Source organism: Scyliorhinus torazame, chromosome 3, assembly GCF_047496885.1.
Source record: "Scyliorhinus torazame isolate Kashiwa2021f chromosome 3, sScyTor2.1, whole genome shotgun sequence".
In the NCBI taxonomy this organism is placed as follows: domain Eukaryota; kingdom Metazoa; phylum Chordata; class Chondrichthyes; order Carcharhiniformes; family Scyliorhinidae; genus Scyliorhinus; species Scyliorhinus torazame.
This window is the reverse complement of record NC_092709.1, coordinates 232299936-232321229: the sequence shown is the minus strand read 5'-3', so window position 1 is coordinate 232321229 and position 21294 is coordinate 232299936. Positions and strand designations below refer to the sequence as shown.

Sequence of the window (21294 nt, the reverse complement as noted above, 5' to 3'; positions counted from 1 at the left end):
GGTTTCCAACACCAATCTGTATGTACCATTCATATTATCCGTGGGTCAGAGACACATCTGCTTCCAAGGTCATAATATGACAGAAAACCTGAACAAATGCATTTCTGGTTCATGAATTCACCAATTGCCCCAGATTTTAATCATCAGACATGCTCAGTTGCAGAGAGAGCCTGCTGTGAGAAACCAGCTTTGAAACTAGCCTGTTGAATGGTCATCAAATGCTGACAATGTAGCTGACATGCTATAGCCGCTGCCATTGAACCACTGGATAGTGGCTTTCCTGGTCTTTTCCTTATAACCCAAATTTAAAAATCTACTCTTCTCCCAAACAGAATTGGCAAGGTGATTATATCATATCATTGTGCCCTGTACATTCAACCACACAGCAAAACACTTAGAACAACAACACTGTTCATTTATGCTTGTTCCTTTTTTATTTGTCTGTTGCCTTAGTTGAATTAAGTGAACCTACATCTGTCGTTTCCAGGGCAACTATTGTCATCTCTGACTAAGTGACCTTTTAGGTCTATACATGTTAATCTCAAAACATTTCCTTTAATTTACTGCCTGACATTCTATTGTGTGAGTCACATCAGATACATTGCCTTCTACACAGTGAGACCAATTTAAGAAATGCAGTCTGGAAAATAAATGCATGGGCCATCAATGTTAATTTATTCAGCTGCTCTTGTGCAGCACTTTCTAGTAATTGTACTGTAAAATACGCCTAGTTGTAAAAGCACATGCATTGTTAACTCGGAGCACTATGTAATTACTAATAGTGTATTTGGTGTAAGCTTATAGACAGATAGCATCTCAGCTTTTAATTTGCATCACAGCTTTTAATTTTCCACCTTTGCAAAGTGTTAATTGTTAATCAAGAACACACAGCACAGACCAGTTCACACCAGTTTGCAAAAACTGGTTACACAGTGGCTTTAGTTTTTATATTTATTTGGGTCATCCAGATAGGTGACATGGGCAGAGACTGGTCACAATAACAGCTTGCACTTATTTGGCACCTTTAATGAAATTAAGTGCTTAACGGAAGTGAAAAAAAAACTAAAGGCTGAGAAATGAAGGAAGGTAACTGAACAGTTCAAAGAGGTATGTTTTGAGGAGGTTTTTGAAATAAATATAGGAAGATGGAAACTCTTTAGGAATGCCGCTGTGTGGGACGGCACGGTTCGATCCCAGCCCCGGGTCACTGTCCGTGTGGAGTTTGCACATTTTCCCCGTGTTTGTGTGGGTCTCACCCCCACAACCCAAAGATGTGTAGGGTAGGTGAATTGGCCACGCTAAATTGCCCCTTAATTGGAAAAAAAAGAATTGGGTACTTTAAATTAAAAAAAGGAATGCATAGTGTGGGGATGGAGGTCCTATAGCCAAATGTGAACTGAAGACAAGGAGAATGCAGAGGAGGATGCAAATTACTTTTGCACCGGAATAGTAAGAGAATTGGATTTACTGTGGCATTGAATGCAGATTACAGCACTTTTTATAGGTTGTGATTTATAGACCGATACAGCTCCAGTGGTCCATCTAGACTAATTGAAATTGGAGGTGAAAAAGCATTTCAAGCATTTGAGTGACCGTCAGAATGAGATAAAGGCCTGAATTTCATGGGGCCCCAGCCAGTGGGTCGTTTCTGAGAGGGGGGGGGGGGGGGGTGGATTGGTGCAAATGGGCTCCAGCTGTGTTCCCGCCCTTCCCGACCTCTCAACAATTTTATGCTGGGATGGATGAGACCTCGGATGGGCCACTTTTTCCATCACAAGCCCTTCTCACTTCCTTAGGGTCCGATGGCTACTCCCAACCCCCAGTTGGTCTCTCCCCCAACATCCCAAGCCCTACTACCCAGCCCTCCCCAGCCTGAGACGTGCATCTGGGGACCGTGCACATGAATTTCTACTTCTGCCCATTGCAGTCTCTGTCGTTGCAGGGACGAGTGAACTGCCGGCCAATCCGATTAGCAGGCGGCTCTCTAAACTGGGATTTCTTCCTGAATGAGGGGCGGAAGTCCCACCTACAGCCAACTGATGCTCATTGGGGTGTAAAATGGCTGTGGGGAGGCAGTGTCGACAGGGATATGTTCCCTACTGCCTCTTCGGATGGCAGGACTGGAAACCTGCCATCCTAAATATCCTGGGCAAATAGGCAGGGGATCTTACAGAGATGAAAATAGGTGTTGAGATCTGCTAGATTGGGAGCTTTATTGATTGTTCTGCATATCAGCTAGGACATACACTATTGTTTCTTTTAGTGTTAATTATGCTGAATTCATACTTTTATCTATCATAATCCTTACTATATTTTCTTCAGTTCATTTGTATCTATTTACTTGTATCTGTCCATTCTGTCTATTCTTAGCCTTTATATGAATTTACAACTAGCCATTATTTATATGTCCTCTGCTTCCCCCTTTATTTTACATAGAAATCTTTTTGCACACCATAAACTTTGGAGCAAGTTTGAACAAGGATTTCACCGAGATAGTTTCTGGGATTTTTCTCAACTTCAACAGTATGCCTGAACCATAATCTCAGAAAATCAGTTCCCTAATTAATGTGGCAGCAAGGTGGCACAATGGTTAGCACTGGTGCCTCACAGTGCCAGGGTCCCGGGTTCAATTCTGCCCTTGGGTGACTGTCTGTGTTGAGTTTGTATGTTCTCCCTGTGTCTGTCTGGGTTTCCTCCGGGTTCACCGGTTCCCTCCCACAGTCCAAAGATGTGCAGGTTAGACGGATTGGTTGTGCTAAAGCTGCCCCTTCGTGTCCAGAGATGTACAGGTTAGATGGGGTTACAGGGATAGGGCGGAGAGTGGGCCTAGCTAAGGTGCTCTTTCGGAGGACGAGTGCAGACTCGATGGGCCAAATGGCCTCCTTCTGCACTGTAGGGATTCCATGAAATGCATTCCTAACTATCATTGGTGAGTGTGATTTTACCAATCTCTCTCTTTTCGGGTACCATGTTCTAAGAGGCCGTTGGCGACCATGTTAATCTTGCACTGGAAGCATGGATCATCTTTGTTGATGGTACATTCACGCAAGTTGAAAGACTCTTTTGAAAGTCTGTTCTTCGTCTACTTCAATCTCTTTTACCATTGGCCTTTCCCATCATCATAAGACATTCTAAATCATGATTTCCTATTGCGCAACCAGGAAATTCCAGCTGCCTCTTCCTGATCTTAGTCAGCAGAGTTTTTTTGCATCTCAGATTTTGTTAGCACCTCTTTATGGGTAGTGTGACTTGCCCAAGATACCTTCATTATTCACCCCCAAAACCCCAGCCTCAATTTGTCTCTGCATTGCTTCACGGATTGACCAGCACTCACTTCCATATGTCAAAATTGGTGTGATGTAGCATTTTTGCAATCAGAAAGGGTAAAGTAAGTGCCAAGTCTCTGCTGGGTCAATCTTATGGGTATCTTACAATAATTGACTGAAGAGAAGTATTGCAAGGTTTTGGAGGCAGCTCTCCTTGTCCTCCTGATTGTGAAAGGACGGGGGAAGGTATAACGAATAAGAAAAATATGAAAAATGACAAAGAAAAACATACAAACAGTTGAAAGGTGAATAACATTTGTAAAAATGCTGCCATGAAAGTATGGAGTAGTAATAGTATTTCCACTGTGCGCTGTTTGGTGTGCGCTAGCCAGGTATTTCCAACATGTGGAGTTTCTTCTCACTCAACATATTTGCTCATTTCAGTCAAAGAACTCCACCACACAGAAAAAGATGGTTTCACTTTAAGTTACGGTGTGACAACATGGGATACAATCTTATAAAATTCCTGAAATTTATTTTCAATGGAAGATTTCCATTAATCAGCAAACAGGGAAATGTTATACAGATGTATTCGGTCATATGTTAATATTCACAGCATAATATTTAGGTGATATTGTTAATTTCCTTGCTGGAAGAGGTTCGTCAGTTTGTAACTGCTGAGGTAATTTCAATGTTCTTGATACTAATTCTCAGTCACAGTGTGACAAAAGTTATAGGACAATGTAGGTCACCGGATATCATTATTGAACAGCTTTTTGTCCTGGGAAAGTCATATTATCACCATAAAATAATCGATCTTTAAAGATCGAGGACTGTTTCATAACTTTGCACTTGAAATCATTTACAGGAATGACATAGAAAAAGTATATTGATGCTTTATACTCAATATTTTATGAAGGGAAATACTCCCATGATGTTACTGAGCAACTGTATCCCATGGTTCTTTCTGATGGAAAATTAAACAAAAGTACTGTGGCGATATATAAAACCACATTTAAATGGATTTACTTAATTGGAAAGGATTTAGAGGATAATAGATGCATGGTTTCAAATTTGTGCTTAAAAGATACAACATTTTATGAAATGTGGAAGATGAAATAGCATATGAAACTTAGGTGGGAAGGTGAGTGGTGAGAAAGATTTCAAGAGGCTTCAAGGTGATTTAGTGAGTGGATAAATATGTGACATGTGTAATTTAACCTGGATAAATGTGAAGTTATCCACTTTGGACAGAGAAACAGAATGGCAGTGTATTATTTAAATGGTGATATAATGGGAAATGTTGATGTACAAAGGGATTTGGGTGTCCTTGCACACCAGTCACTGAAAGCAAGTACAGCAAGCAGTTAGGAAGGCAAATGGTATTTGGGCCTTCATTGCAAGAGGACTTGAATATAGGAGCAAGGGTGTCTTACTGCAGCTGAACAGGGTTTTGGTGAGACCACCCCTGGAGTATTGTGTGCTGTTTTGGTCTAATTCTAAGAAAGGATATAATTTCCATAGAGGGAGTGCAGAAAAGGTTCACCAGACTGATTACTGGGATGGCAGGATTGTTGTACCAGGGGAGATTGGGTTGACTGGGCCTGTAGTCACTGGAATTTAAAAGAATGACAGGGGATCTAATTGAAACATATAAAATTCTGACAGAGCTTGACAGACTGGATGCAGTGATATTGTTCCCCCTGACTAGGGGTCAAGGACAAAGGGTCACAGTCTCAGGAAATGGGGTGGGCTATTTAGGACTGAGATGAGAAAACTCCTTCACCCAGAAGGTTGTGAACCTGTGGAATTCTCTACCAATGAAGGCTTGGGGGGCGACGTCATTGAATATATTTAAGAAGGGAATTGATAGACTTCTAGACCCTAAAGGTGTTAAGGGGCATGGGGAGAGTGCTGGAGTATGGCATTGAGATGGAGGATCAGCGATGATCACATTGAATGGTGGAGCAGGCTCGATATGCTGAATGTCCACCTCCTACCCCTATTTTCTATGTTTCTATATTGGTCATTATTACAAGGAATACAATTTGTTTCAACCCTTCCCTTTGTCGCACATCCTTCCATTTCCTAATCCAACCAAATCTGGTAAGTAATTTAATTGACAGATTCCACTCCTTCTTATCTCATCGCTCCCAGTATTACAGAAACATGACTTGTAAGTCAACATGTCTTAGAAAACATTTCAGAATTGATTGAGACTATGGTTGTGGAGAAAGAAAGCATGAACCAAATTCTATTCTAAAAGTTTTATCAACCAGAGATCCATCATTATAAATAAAACCCATCTTTCTGAAAGTGTTGATTTTTGGATAATTTGCTGATGAGAAGTATTATGATTTGCATAATATTTGTATTTATATTCTTTAGTAAAAGTAACAAACCTCTCTGCACTGTATTCTCCAATTTTCTCTTAGGTCAACCCAAATCAAGACATACTCCTGGGACAATGCTCAGGTTATACTGGTTGGCAACAAATGTGACATGGAAGATGAAAGGATAGTATCGATGGAGAGAGGAAAACAGCTGGCAGACCAACTTGGTATGTTTGGCCAATGTGAATTGTCTTGTTGAGACGACGTTTAGTGCATTTTGTCGATAACATTTTTGGAAATTTAGGCCTACTGTAGATACTCTCTCCGGTCACGACTGGAAATCACCTCTGCAAGTTATCTGGGCATCATACCTTATCCAGGTTGATTCTCAGTACTCCTACAATAGTGCATCTTCTATACTGGATATTTATGTCTGTTGCATGCATTATACTTCAATACTTCCGAAAGTTGATTGGACAAACATTGCATGATCTGAGGGCAGATATGAATTGTTAAGCGGGCTACTTCAAAATGTTCTATGAGTCTATTACCATGTGACTCTTTTCATTATGCTATTCTCCAGTCCCATGTTCACCCTTACTCTTCAGAGCACCTTTTTATGATAATGATATACAGGCACATAATACAATGGAGAGTAGGTGGATGAGTGGGTAAGTGAGTGGTGTGGATAGGCTGGGTATGGGTTAGGTGGGCAAGTGGGTAGTGTTGATAGGTGGGGTGGGTAGGGGTTGAATGCGTGGGGTTAGGTGGATGAGATGTGTAACTGGGTAGGTAAGGAGTCAGGTTAGGATGCAGTTGAGTCAGGTGGGAAGATAGTCAGCTGGTTGGGGCACAGTCAGGGAGTCCGTGGGTGGCCAGGGGTTTTGGGGCTGATCAGGGGGTAGGGGATATTGTCAGATGATCAGGAGGTGGTTGGCCCAGTTGGGAGAGGGGACCAAGTGGGTAGTCGGAGTGAAACAGGGGGTTGATTGGGGGCATGTTGGGTAGTTACCCAGGAGTAGACTAGGCTTTACTCGCTCTAACATTTCATGAGTCAGCATCCAGATAAATAAATCGGAACTATCCCAAGTCTTCAACTTTAATTCAGGGTTAGAGACATTCACAGAGGGTCCCAGGGAGCAGGAGAATTGGCCATCAGAAGTTGAAACATCCCAGGCAATTTCCACAGTGGTCCACACAACTTCCACAGGCTCCCAACATGTATGTTGGTGGTGCGTCCAATTTCTGATGATCTGAAGACTGAGGATTTGGCCCAATCTGAGTTAGCGTTCTTAACTTGAGATTCTTCTAAACTACTCTCCCGCTTCACTACTTCTTTGCTTCCAAATGTCTGCTGGGCTCCGGCCTTAGTGGGAGGTCCATCTGCCCCCGGGAGGATCCCAGTGGCTCCATGTATGTTTTTCAATTGGCCCACTAATGGGTCTAATTGACTATCCAGCACTGCCAGATGGGTAACCGCTGCCATATTAGCCCTTCCTCCAGTAGGATCCATGAAGGCAGGAACATGTTGACTATCTGACCCAACAGTTTATTTTATAATTATGCACCCGATCCTTGTCCCATCTCCTTACCCATCTCCCCCGAACAGGAAATATTCAGCCCTGTATGTGAGGGTTTTTAAAAGCAATTATTCTTTAGTTGCTGGGGGACACAATCTTCTGTTAGCACATTAACCATGTTTCACCTAGGTGCCTTTCTGCTTCAAAGAAGCTCCTCTTTAAAAAATATATTAAATTTTGTTAAAATCCTTTGTAGAAACTGGACCAAAACCCCAAACCTTTCAGGATCTAACTATACCAGGTATTAGATAACTCAGGAATATGTTGCCTACTGCCCTCATATCTTTCTATTCTCTGTTAATACATTGTGATAATTGTTAATGAGGTTGGTCTCTCTGCTCTTTAACACTTCTGGAAATCTTTACCTACAAGCCTGCTCTGATGCTCTCCAAAGCTGATGGTGTGCGAGGTCGCAGGATGAGCAGGAAGACACCCAATTTCCATGGAGCAACCAGAAAGCTATGCCACTGAAGACACAATTGTGGTATCAGCCTGGTCCACCAAGCTGGAAAATGCAGTTAAGCTTGTGGGGTGGTAGCGATGAAATTCTAACATTCAGCTGACTATAAAGGGGACAATCAAAATATTGATTTAAAGGAAAAATTATCTTCAGTAGAATAGATCCCTAGACACTACCAGTGGCTCCATTCATCCTTATCTGGTAGTCTACACATCAGCTTGGAGATAAATGTTGAGTAAGATTTCAAGAGCAAAATTTAATGCCGGATGAGGGGGTGGGGGGAAAGGATTGCAGGGACTGCTTCTGTAACTGAGGAGTCACAAATGGTGCTGAACATTATGCAATCATCAGCAAACTTTTCCAATGATGTGCCATCAATGAACACAAAACGAGTAGTGAACGTAACTGAGGCTTTAATAAACTAAACAGAAAGCCTCCTGGCCTCTGATCCCAAACTGGGTCAGAGGCGGAGACCAGCCACCTTTATACCGGTCCCAAGGGGAGACGGAGCCATCGGGCAGTGGTTTACCACATTACATGTAATACAGTAGCCGTTTACCACAATACACATATTATCTACTACAGTGGTTTACCACATACACCCCCTATTAAAAAAAGAGTCCAGCGGGGTCTTAAAGATCAAGTCTGTCGGGGCCTTGACCTTCCGCCGTGATTGCCTCAGTTCTGGCTGTGGTGTGGGCACCGGTGTCGAAACCTGCGTGGCCGAGAGCGTGTTGCCCTCTTCACCCAGTAGTTGAGTCGGTGGAGGGGGGGGGGGGGCGGTGTATGGGCGGGGGTGGTGGTGTTGGTCACCGGTGGGCCTGCGGGTGCCAGTTCTTGAAGTAGCTGGGTAATGGTGGAGGCAAACGGTGTAGGGTCGGGGGTGGTGGTGATGGTCGCTGGGGAACCTGCAGGTGCCAAATCCCGAAGGGAGACTGTGTCCTGTCGCCCGTCCTGATGTGCCACGTAGGCATATTGTGGATTGGCATGGAGGAGCAGGACCTTCTCAACGAGGGGGTCTGATTTATGACTCCTCGCATGCTTCCGGAGGAGGACGGGCCCTGGAACTGTCAGCCAGGACGGGAGCAAGACCCCAGAGGTGGACTTCCTGGGAAAGGCAAACATACGTTCGTGATGGGTCTCGTTGGTGGCAGTACACAGGAGCGACCGGATGGAGTGGAGCGCATCGGAGAGGACCTCCTGCCAGCGGGAGACTGGGAGACCTCTAGACCGTAGAGCCAGGAGGACGGCCTTCCAGACTGTCGCGTTCTCCCTCTCCACCTGTCCGTTTCCCCGGGGGTTGTAGCTGCTGGAGGCGATGCCCTTGCTGAGCAGGAACTGACGCAACTCGTCACTCATGAAGGAGGAACCCCGATCGCTATGGATGTAGGTAGGAAACCCGAACAAGGTGAAAAGACTGTGCAGGGCCTTGATGACGGTGGCAGAGGTCATGTCAGGGCATGGGATGGCAAAGAGGAATCTTGAGTATTCATCAACAATGTTGAGGAAGTACACGTTACGGTCAGTGGAGGGGAAGGACCCTTTGAAGTCGATGCTGCGGCGCTCAAAGGGGCGGGAGGCCTTTACCATGTGCGCCCTGTCTGACCGGTCGAAGTGCGGTTTGCACTCCGCGCAGACCTGGCAATCCCTGGTCACGGTCCTGACCTCTTCGATGGAGTAAGGCAGGTTGCGAGCCTTGATAAAGTTTTTAAGAACGGGTGACCCCCGTGTGACAGAGGTCATTGTGGAGGGCCCGGAGTCGGTCTACTCGTGCACTGGCACATGTACCGCGGGATAGGGCATCTGGTGGCTCATTGAGCTTCCCAGATCGATACAAGATATCATAGTTGTCGGTGGCGAGCTCGATCCTCCACCTCAGAATCTTGTCGTTCTTGATTTTGCCCCGCTGTGTATTGTTAAACATGAAGGGAACCGACCTTTGGTCAGTGAGGAGTGAATCGCCTGCCGGCCAGGTAATGCCTCCAATGTCGCACAGCTTCGACAATGGTTTGGGCTTCCTTTTCGACGGAGGAGTGTCAGATTTCGGAGGCATGGAGGGTACCGGAGAAGAAAGCCACGGGCCTGCCTGCCTGGTTGACGATAGCGGCCAGAGCAACGTCCGACGCATCGCTCTCCATCTGGAACGGAATGGACTCATCCACAGCGTGCATCGCGGCTTTGGCAATATCTGCCTTGCTGCGGTTGAAGGCCAGGCGGGCCTCGGCCGTCAGGGGAAAAACGGTGGATTCTTGTCCGCATAATTGGGGACCCACTGGGCATAGTAAGAGAAGAACCCCACGCATCTCTTCAGGGCCTTGGGGCTGTGGGGGAGGGGGGAGTTCCAGGAGGGGGCGCATGCGGTAGGGGTCGGGCCCTAGGACTCCGTTTTCCACAACGTAGCCAAGGATGGCTAGGCGGGTTGTGCGGAAAACGCATTTTTCCTTATTGTAGGTGAGGTTCAAGAGTTTAGCGGTGTGGAGGAAGTGCCGGAGGTTTTCGTCATGGTCCTGCTGGTCATGGCCGCAGATGGTGACATTATCTAAGTACGGGAACATGGCCCGCAGCCCGTACTGGTCAATCTATCATAGATCATAGAACATGGAACATAGAACATTACAGCGCAGCACAGTCCCTTCGGTCCTCGATGTTGCGCCGACCTGTGAAACCACTCTAAAGCCCATCTACACTATTACCTTATCATCCATATGTCTATCCAATGACAATTTGAATGCCCTTAGTGTTGGCGAGTCCACTACTGTTGCAGGCAGGGCATTCCACGCCCTTACTACTCTCTGAGTAACGAACCTACCTCTGACATCGGTCCGATATCTATCTCCCCTCAATTTAAAGGTATGTCCCCTCGTGCTAGACATCACCATCCGAGGAAAAAGGCTCTCACTGTCCACCCTATCCAATCCTCTGATCATCTTGTATGCCTCAATTAAGTCACCTCTTAACCTTCTCTCTAACGAAAACAGCCTGTGGAAGTAGTTGAGTCGGAAACATTAGTGACCTTCAAGCAGCTGTTGGATAGGTACATGGATTACGGGAAAATGATATAGTGTAGATTTATTTGTTCTTAAGGGCAGCACGGTAGCATTGTGGATAGCACAATTGCTTCACAGATCCATGGTCCCAGGTTCGATTCCGGCTTGGGTCATTGTCTGTGCGGAGTCTGCATGTCCTCCCCGTGTCTGCGTGGGTTTCCTCCGGGTGCTCCGGTTTCCTCCCACAGTCTAAAGATGTGCAGGTTAGGTGAATTGGCCAATGATAAATTGCCCTTAATGTCCAAATTGCCCTTGGTGTTGGGTGGAGGTGTTGAGTTTGGGTAGGGTGCTCTTTCCAAGAGCTGGTGCAGACTCAGGGGGCCGAATGGCCTCCTTCTGCACTGTAGATTCAATGATAATCTATGATTAATCTAGGACAAAGGTTCGGCACAACATCGTGGGCCGAAGGGCCTGTTCTGTGCTGTATTTTCTATGTTCTATGTTCTATGTTCAAGTCCCTCAGCCTTTCCTCATAAGATCTTCTCTCCATACCAGGCAACATCCTGGTAAATCTCATCTGCACCCTTTCCAATGCTTCCACATCCTTCCTATAATGCGGCGACCAGAATTGCACGCAATAATCCAAATGCGGCCGCACCAGAGTTTTGTACAGCTGCAACATGACCTCATGGCTCCGAAACTCAATCCCTCTACCAATAAAAGCTAACACACCGTACGCCTTCTTAACAACCCTCTCAACCTGGGTGGCAACTTTCAGGGATCCATGTACATGGACACGGAGATCTCTCTGCTCATCCACACTACCAAGAATCTTACCATTAGCCCAGTACTCTGTCTTCCTGTTATTCCTTCCAAAATGGACCACCTCACACTTTTCTGCATTAAACTCCATTTGCCACCTCTCAGCCCAGCGCTGCAGCTTATCTATGTCCCTCTGTAACTTGTAACATCCGTCCGCGCTGTCCACAACTCCACCGACTTTAGTGTCATCTGCAAATTTATTCACCCATCCTTCTACGCCCTCCTCCAGGTCATTTACAAAAATGACAAACAGCAGTGGCCCCAAAACAGATCCTTGTGGTACACCAATAGTAACTGGACTCCAGTCTGAACATTTCCCATCAACCACCACCAGCTAGCCAATTTCTGATCCAAACTGCTAAATCACCCTGAATCCCATGCCTCCGTATTTTCTGCAGTAGCCTACCGTGGGGAACCTTATCAAACGCTTTACTGAAATCCATATACACCACATCAACTGCTTTACCCTCATCCACCTGTTTGGTCACCTTCTCAAAGAACTCAATAAGGTTTGTGAGGCACGACCTACCCTTCACAAAACCGTGTTGACTATCTCTAATGAATTTATTCATTTCCAGATTATTATACATCCTATCTCTTATAAACCTTTCCAAGATTTTGCCCACAACAGAAGTAAGGCTCACTGGTCTATAGTTTCCGGGGTTGTCGCTACTCCCCTTCTTAACAAGGGGACAACATTTGCTATCCTCCAGTCTTCTGGCACTATTCCTGTCGACAAAGATGACTTAAAGATCAAAGCCAAAGGCTCAGCAATCTCCTCCCTAGCTTCCCAGAGAATGCTAGGATAACTCCCATCCGGTCCAGGGGTCTGATCTATTTTCACACTTTCCAGAATTGCTAACAGCTCCTCCTTATGAATCTCAAGCCCTTCTAGTCTAGTAGCCTGAATCTCAGTATTGTCCTCGACAACATTGTCTTTTTCCTGTGTGAATACTGATGAAAAATATTCATTTAGCACCTCTCCTATCTCCTCGGTCTCCAAGCACAACTTCCCACTCCTGTCCTTGACTGGCCCTACTCTTACCCTAGTCATTCTTTTATTCCTGACATATCTATAGAAAGCTTTAGGTTTGTCCTTGATCATACCTGCCAAAGACTTCTCATGTCCCCTCATGGTTCTTCTTAGCTCTCTCTTTAGGTCTTTCCTAGCTAACTTGTAACTCTCGAGCGCCCTAACTGAGCCTTCATGTCTCATATTTACATAAGCCTCCTTCTTCCTCTTGACAAGGGTTTTGATTGCTTTAGTAAACCACGGTTCCCTTGCTCGACCACTTCCTCCCTGCCTGACAGGTACATACTTATCAAGGACACGCAGTAGCTGTTCCTTGAACAAGCTCCACATTTCCATTGTGCCTATCCCCTGCAGTTTTCCTCTCCATCCGATGCATCCTACGTCTTGCCTCATCGCATCATAATTGCCTTTCCCCCAGATATAACTCTTGCCCTGCAGTATATACCTATCCCTTTCCATCACTAAAGTAAAGGTAATCGAATTGTGGTCACTATCACCAAAGTCCTCACCTACCTCCAAATTTAACACCTGTCCTGGTTCATTACCCAGTACCAAATCCAATATGGCCTCGCCTCTCGTTGGCCTATCTACATACTGTGTCAGGAAACCCTCCTGCACACATTAGACAAAAACGGACCCATCTAAATTACTCGAACTATAGCGTTTACAGTCAATATTTGGAAGTTAAAGTCCCCCATAACAACTACCCTGTTGCTTTCACTCCTATCCAGAATCATCTTTGCAATCTTTTCCTCTACATCTCTGGAACTTTTCGGAGGCCTATAGAAACCCCTAACAGGGTGACCTCTCCTTTCCTGTTTCTAACCTCAGCCCATACTACCTCAGTAGACGAGTCCTCATCAAACGTCCTTTCTGCCACCGTAATACTGTCCTTGACAAACAATGCCACCCCTTCCCCTCTTTTACCACCTTCCCTGCACTTACTGAAATATCTAAACCCTGGCACCTCCAACAACCATTCCTGTCCCTGCTCCATCCATGTCTCTGAAATGGCCACAACATCGAAGTCCCAGGTACCAACCCATGCCGCAAGTTCATCCACCTTATTCCGGATGCTCCTGGCATTGAAGAAGACACACTTTAAACCACCTTCCTGCCTGCCGGTACACTCCTGCAACTTTGAAACCTGACGCATGACCTCACTACTCTCAACCCTCTGTATACTGGAGCTACAATTCAGGTTCCCAAGCCCCTGCTGAACTAGTTTAAACCCTCCCGAAGAGCATTAGCAAATTTCCCCCCCCCCCCCCAGGATATTGGTGCCCCTCTGGTCCAGGTGTAAACCATCCCATTTGTAGAGGTCCCACCGACCCCAGAATGAGCCCCAATTATCCAGAAATCTGAAACCCTCCCTCCTGCACCATCCCTGTAGCCACGTGTTCAACTCCTCTCTCTCCCTATTCCTCGTCTCGCTATCACGTGGATCGGGTAACAACCCAGAGATAATAACTCTGTTTGTCCTAGGTCTAAGTTTCCACCCTAGCTCCCTGAATTCCTGCCTTACATCCCTATCCCTTTTCCTACCTATGTCGTTGGTACCTATGTGGACCACGACTTGGGGCTGCTCCCCCTCCCCCTTCAGGATCCCGAAAACACGGTCCATTTCTCGTTGGAAGACCGAGACCCCATTGGGGACGCCGAAGGGAACCCTGAGGAAGTGGTAGAGGCGGACATCTGCCTTGAAGGCAGTGTATTGGTGGCCCTCCGGGTGGATAGGGAGCTGGTGGTACGCGGACTTCAAGTCAACTGTGGAGAAGACTCGATACTGTGCAATCTGGTTGACCATGTCAGATATGCGGGGGAGGGGGTACGCATCGAGCTGCGTTGACCGGTTGATGGTCTGACTGTAGTCAATGACCATCGGGTGCTTCTCCCCAGTCTTGACGACCACCACTTGGGCTCTCCAGGGGCTGGTACTAGCCTCAATGATCCACTCTCGTAGGAGTTGCTTTACCTCCGACCTGATAAAGGCCCTGTCCCGGACACTGTATCGTCTGCTCCTCGTAGCGACGGGATTACAGTCCGGGGTGAGGTTAGCGAAGACCGAGGGTGGGGCGACCATCAGGGACGTGAGGCTTCAGACGGGGAGGGGGGATGCAGGGGTCCACCGAACTTTAAAGTAAGGCTTTGGAGGTGGCACTGGAAGTTGAGCCCCAGTAATAGGGCAGGGCAGAGATGGGGAAGGACATAGAGCTTAAAGTTAGTGCACTCTATGCCTTGTACGGTAAGGGTCGCAACACAGTACCCCCGGATTTCTACTGAATGTGATCCGGAAGCCAGGAAGATTTTCTGGGTCGCGGGTAAAATTGGGAGGGAGCAGCGCCTTACCGTATCCGGGTGTATGAAGCTGTCTGTGCTCCCGGAGTCGAAAAGGCAAGCCGTCTCGTGCCCGTTGATCCGGACGGCCATCGTAGATTTTGTGAGGTGATGAGGCCGGGACTGGTCGAGCGTGATGGAGGCGAGCTTCGGAATGTGATGGGTAGGCCGGTCGGAGGTGGCGGCGGCCAGCGTACGACCAGGTGAGCAGGGCTCCCGGGAGGCTTTGGAGTGGTCCCAAGATGGCGGCCCCAATGGGTCACGCATGGCGGGTGGCATCGGATATGGTGTCAAAGATGGCGGCCAGAGTACAAGATGGCGTCAAAGATGGTTGCCCCCATGGGCCGCATGTGGCGGACAAAATCGAAGATGGCGACACCCATGTGTCGCATATGGCGGGTGGCGCGGCAACTGGGGGCGGCCCCGACAGACAGCAGGCAGCGCTGCTGGGCCTAGGAGTTTTAGGGAGAGATCGGGCCTGGCAGGCTTTTGCAAAGTGGCCCTTCCTCCCACACCCGTTGCAAGGAAAGTAGCACTTCGGGCATCCGGCGTTGGCGGGCTGCTGCACGGCACAGGCTTGCGCCACACTCGAGTCGGATGATGGCGGCGTCCACGAGGGTGCCGCGTGGTCAGAGGTGTAGGCCTCCATGTTCTGGAAGGCCACCTCCAGCGGGTTTGAGAGCTGCACTGTCTCTGGGAGGCCGAGTGTACCCTCTTCTAGCAATCGCTGGCGGGTGTAGTTCGATTTCATGCCTGCGACATAGGCGTCCCTGTTCAACAGCTCCGCGTGTTGGACAGCCGATACCGCCTGGCAATCACAGTTCCAGCCAAGTACCCCCAAGGCATGCAGGAATTCTGCTAGTGATTCCCCAGGGCGTTGTCACCTCGTGGCAAGAAGGTGTCTAGCATACACCTCAGTTACAGGTTTTACATATTGTCCCTTCAGCGGCATTATCGCCTTCGTATACGATGGGGCGTCCGTGATGAGAAGGAAAACTTGCGGGCTCACCCATGCATTGAGGATCTGCTTCTTTTGGAGGTTGTTGAAGTCTTCGGTGGCGGATCCGAGGTATGCTTCGAAGCAGCTTAGCCAGTGCTCGAATGTTGCAGTGGCGCCGGCTGCCTGTGGGTCCAGCTCCAGGAGATCAGGCTTGAGCGATGAATTCATCTTAGAAGTTTAGTTTATTAAATTGATGTGCCATCAATTAACACAAAACGAGTAGTGAACGTAACTGAGGCTTTAATAAACTAAACAGAAAGCCTCCTGGCCTCTGATCCCAAACTGGGTGAGAAGCGGAGACCAGCCACCTTTATACCGGGCCCAAGGGGAGGCGGAGCCATCGGGCAGTGGTTTACCACATTACATGTAATACAGTAGCCGTTTACCACAGTACACATATTATATACTACAGTGGTTTACCACACCCAATTCTGATCTTAAGTTGGAGGGAAGGTCATTGATGAAACAGCTGAAGATAGTTGGGCCTAGGACACTATCCTGGGATACACCTGCAGTGATGGCCAGCACTGAGATGATTGACCTCCAACCTCTACGCCAGGGTCTCCTTCCAGACATGTGTGGCACCTCACAGGCAGCCATACATTGTTGCGTCATTGATTGCCCTGTTGTGGTGGATTTCTTCCAACTAACCACAGGAGACCCATGGACAAATTATAATAGTTTATTCCTGGGCTGAAATTCTCCATTTTGGAGCCATGGTCAGGATTCTCCGGAAAGATTTCTACGTGTGGTAGCGAGTGCGAATTGCTGCGAGCTTCTCGTCGTTCGGCCCAGCAGGCCAGCAATGCTATTCAACGTTAATTGGTACACATAACGAGGCCCCAAGGGTTTCTCACCGCAAATGAAGGCTCACCAGCCGATTTTCCAGCATTGCGCTTGCCAGCCCCCCGCTTACAAGGTCGAGCAGCACTTGAACAGCTCTTGCACAGCCAATCTCAGCCAGCTCTCAACAATGGCATCCAGAAGACCGGCCCAAAGATTCAGGGATGCAGATCTGGCCGGGCTCCTGGAGACCAGGAGTGATGTCCTGTCCCCTCAAGGGTCCTGGAGGGTCAGTCACAGGGCAGCCAGTGCTGCCTGGGATGAGGTGGACGTGGCTGTGAGCGCCAGGAGTGTGACCAGGAAGGCAGGCCTCCAGTGCAGGAAAAAGGTCAACGATCTACACCGGGCAGCACGAGTGAGTCAACACCAATGCGCCCCCCTCCCCGCCCTGGGACCTTTCCAACCCCACGTGGGTATCCACCCCACAACTCTCCATGTGACCCCCCAACCCTCCATCACCCCCATCTGCCTTCAATCCCCCCAACCGTTCCTTCACAACCCCCCTCCCACCACTGTGAACCACACGTGCGGCAAAGATGCCCTCTCTGTGTCTCCTCAGGAAAAGCTCCCACAACCTTCGGGAGAGGGCCCAGACTGGCGGTGGGGTGCCGGACATAAGAATCCTCACCTCCTTCAAGGAGTGGGCCCTGGAGGTGACCGGTGTGGCAAATGATTGAGCGGTCATCAACGCGGTGGCTGGCGGATGCCGCAGAGGTGAGGAACAACCGATTTCCACCCAGAGAACCTGTCAATCGAGAGTTGTTATTGCCTTACTGACTGACCCATCCCTCCCAGAAGACCATAAGACATAGGAGCAGAATTAGGCCACTCGGCCCATTGAGTCTGCTCCGCCATTCAATCATGGCTGATATTTTCTCATCCCCATTCTCCTGCCTACTCCCCATAGCCCCTCATCCCCTTATTAATCAAGAACCTTTCTGCGGTGTCACCCCGTACCAGGCCGACCTTGATGAGGTTCTGCGGGACATGTCCCGCTCTCAGCTGGGAATGGCCGAGGCACTGTGGTGCTTGCCCCAGTCATTGAGGAGCATCACCAAGGGCGTCGACACAATGGTGCAGACCATGGAGAACCACCAGGGCTGGCAGAACCAGATGATGCAGGGGCAGCCGGGACTCGAACCAGCTCCCTCTGAGTCCCATGGTGAACTCCAGGGCCCTATGGGCACCGAGCCGGAGGAGGAGGGCACTGGATGTCAACCCAAACCCATCCCACTGAGTGGCAACTGTGATCACCAGCTCCATCGAGTTCCACCCCTCTTGCAGCCAGCACGCGGGACAGGGCGGCTCGGCTGTGCATGTGCCGACAAGTGAGCTGAGGCCCTTCGGTCCCAGAGGACCCGCCAGGGGTATCGAAGGCCATGGGACGTGGTAAGCAGCTGGCTGTCTCCACCTCTGATGTGCATCCTGGTGATACACCTAGATTTGGCGTTAGAGCTAGGAAGGCTAAGCACATCGAGGACCACTGAGGGCACCGGAGAAGGGGTGGGAGGTGCCCCAGCGGGAGAGTGGGAAATTGTTACAAAGAATAAACACCCTTGTGCACAACCAGTAGTTTCTTACGCAATGCAGGCTAACCTCCGAACCCTTGGCCCATCTCTCCAGGCATCCCCCACTCCCAGTGGCACTCACCCACCCTCTGGCCATGGACAAATCCCTGGAGCTGTGTCCATCCCCTGGGTTTTTGGAGGTTGGCTGCTGCATGTGTGGTGTTGCGTCCTGCAGTATTAAGGCACAGCGCCCAGGCATCATGGTCTGATTAGGATGCTAGGTAAGGACTCCCACATGCTACATGGCCCGCCTACCCACAGGAATCCACTTGGGTTGTGTGAAGTGCTCACTTCAGTCGCATGGCCAGAGGCCTCGGAAGTCGGTGGGGGTTATGTGTAGTCGGTGGTTGCAGACCGGCAGGGACAAGGGTTGCCCCCGGAATGGATACAGATGACCCAGGGGTTGGCATGGTAGTGCTGTGTGCTGTTGCCCCCCTGTCTGCCCCCCTCAATGCCTCCCCCCCCCCCCTCCCCCACCCTCCCATGGTGACCGACCACTGAAGAGGGTCCCCCGCCTCGAGCCGAGGTCCCCACCTCCTTTAGGGCACTGGGGTGGCAAGACCAGCGCCCTCGGGCTCTTTACCTATGAGCAAAGATGGCTAATCACCTCCTTGGCTCTCCACGGAAGCCGTTCCGCCAGGTTCACGTTTTTCAAAAGGAGTACTAATCGGCACCAGAGTAAGCCCTTCTGGGGAGGCCGCTGAATGATGGGAGGCCGTTGGATATGGGGTGGCTCCCATTAATTGTATGGAAATAGGGCTTAAGTGGTGATAATTGGTTTCTTGCCTGACTACGGTGAGATCCCAATTTCGCCTAGGGGAGTGGGCCGGTCGCATCACATGTTTGGTGAATGGTGCGGATTTCGTTTTCAGCCTCTCCCGTTATTCACTAGCATCGTTTCACTCGAGCGAGAGTGCAACCAGGCCGGAGAATCAGGCCCCAAGTGTTGCCGCCGGAACTGAATTGTGTGCGCTTCGCGTTCCTGTTGGGGGTGCTATTTGGAGAGTGAGTCAGGACATGCAAATTGGCACCACTCTGCCCATGTGAATCTAGAGGAATTCCTATTCCCACTGGCATCTAATGAATTGGGGCCAGAAATAGCACTAAAGAACTTGACAAGCCGGAGCTGTTTACAAGCACTCCACTCCCCAAACACACTCACTCCAGCCAGGGAGATAGCTCCATGGAGACCTGCGCCACGCTTCATGGGGAGTGAACAGAGAGAATTCTGGGCACAACGGAGGAGGTAATGGGATCATACCTTCGAGAAGCACAACGCTTGTCCATGATGGGGCGCTGACGAAAGCTGGCTGTCATCAATAGGGCCTATGAGGAGGTGGCAGAGTCGGTCAGTGCTGCCAGCCTGATGAAGGTGACTGGAACCCAGTGTCAAAAAAAGATGAAAGACCTCCGCAGGGCAGCTCGGGTGAGTCACCAACTCTGTTCCCCTGGCATCACTCCTGTCCCTCACTCCTCACATCACCCCCATAAGCCCCTAGAGGCTAACCACACCCCAGCTACCTGCATCACCCTTACATCCCACCCTGCTGCATAAAACCCCAAACCCTTTATGGTCTGCTTTGTCAAGGCTGCACCAGACTCGCCACAGAACTCGCCTCCGTGCATCTCACAATGTTTTGTCTGTGTCCCCTCGGACAAGGCAGCCCAATACAGGCAAGGGTGCCTGAAGACTGGAGGGGGGAATACCTGATCTGCGCATGTATATCCTTGGGAAGTAGTGGACAATAGAGCTTCGGGCAAGGCCAAGGAAAGGGCAGTGTCTGAAACAGAGGAAGGCAAGCAGCAACTAAGTGAGAGCCCAATGCAAAGCTGATGTCCCTAAAGCAAGTGAATCACCCCTCTCCCATGGAGCAGTCAGTCTCAAGATCTCACCATATCTCTTGTCTTTTGTCTGGCAGGATGCAAATAGATGAGACTGGGCCAGCTCTCCAGACATAATACCAGCAGTCCCCAGTCGGGGGAAGACACCGACTTCTCATTACTAATGCCACCTGCACCCTCCACCATCACAGAGACTATCACCTCAATGGGGCATTGTAGTGAAGAGTCTCCGGAGTCACCGTCGGCTGTACACTTTACACATGCTGCAGCACATCAAGTAGGGGTAGTGACCCTCGAGGGAGAGGTTGGTCAGAGGGCTGCCCGATCCCAGGGGTCAGCTCTAGTCTAGACAGGTGTCGTACTTCTGGAAAGTATGATCCCATCACTGGTAGAGATGCAGATGCAGAGCCAGGATTTGTAGGAGGGGTGTCAGCAACTTTCCAACTCTTGCAGGTACAGCTGAAAGAGTCCAACTGCCTTCAGGTGCAGGAGACGGTGCTGCCAATGCGTGGTACACAGGCCAACACTGAACAGGTGACATCCGCAGTGGAAGGCCTGGGTTAAAAGTCAAGATATCCAAGGCTTGGGGCATACTGTGTGGTCGATTGTTGAGGTGCAGGACAGGGGAGCCCAGTCACAGGTAAACATGTCCCGGGCCCACATGGACATTGCTGCGGCACTCCAGAGCTATGCCCAGTCATAAAGGGCCATTGCTGAGGGCATCAAATGCATTGGCCGCGCTGCCTTTGGCCAGTCGCAGAGAGCCATGACACTGACACAAAGGGACATGGAACAGTTTCAGAGGGACACGGCACATTGTCAGAGGGACATGACCAAGGTAGTGAGGGACATGACAGAGGCAGTGAGGGACATGTGTCACCCGCTGAGGGAAGTGCCCCAGCCTCAGTGCTCCATGGTTGAGGGCATCGAGACCATGGCTTAGATGAGAGCTGGCCTCCTGGACTGGTATGCCAGGTGATGGTGGAACTTCAGGATCTCACTCTGCTCTCATCTCCATCCCATGAAGTAGGCTGGTGGCCATCAGAAACCCTGAGGGAGGAGAAAGTGATGTGGCCCATGCCGGTGCCTCCCACAGGGAAGGAGCTGGAATGCCTTAGTGCTTCTGAATCCCCCCCATCTAGCACTGACTCATCTGATGGGCAGCGGCAGAACAGGGTAGCATGTTGTCACCGGTGACACCGGGAGGTTGGCCAAGCTCATCC

At 49.2% G+C, this 21294-nt stretch overlaps 1 protein-coding gene across 3 annotated transcripts in view; it reads left to right on the top strand.

Annotated features, from left to right (window-relative positions):
* LOC140408986 (ras-related protein Rab-3C) overlaps positions 1 to 21294 on the top strand; it is a 283380-nt gene that overhangs the window by 251672 nt on the left and 10414 nt on the right. For all 3 annotated transcript variants that reach the window (XM_072496992.1, XM_072496991.1, XM_072496990.1), the window contains exon 4: positions 5702 to 5826. In XM_072496992.1, the coding sequence (XP_072353093.1) occupies positions 5702 to 5826 (125 nt within the window). The remainder of the gene's footprint in view (positions 1 to 5701; positions 5827 to 21294) is intronic.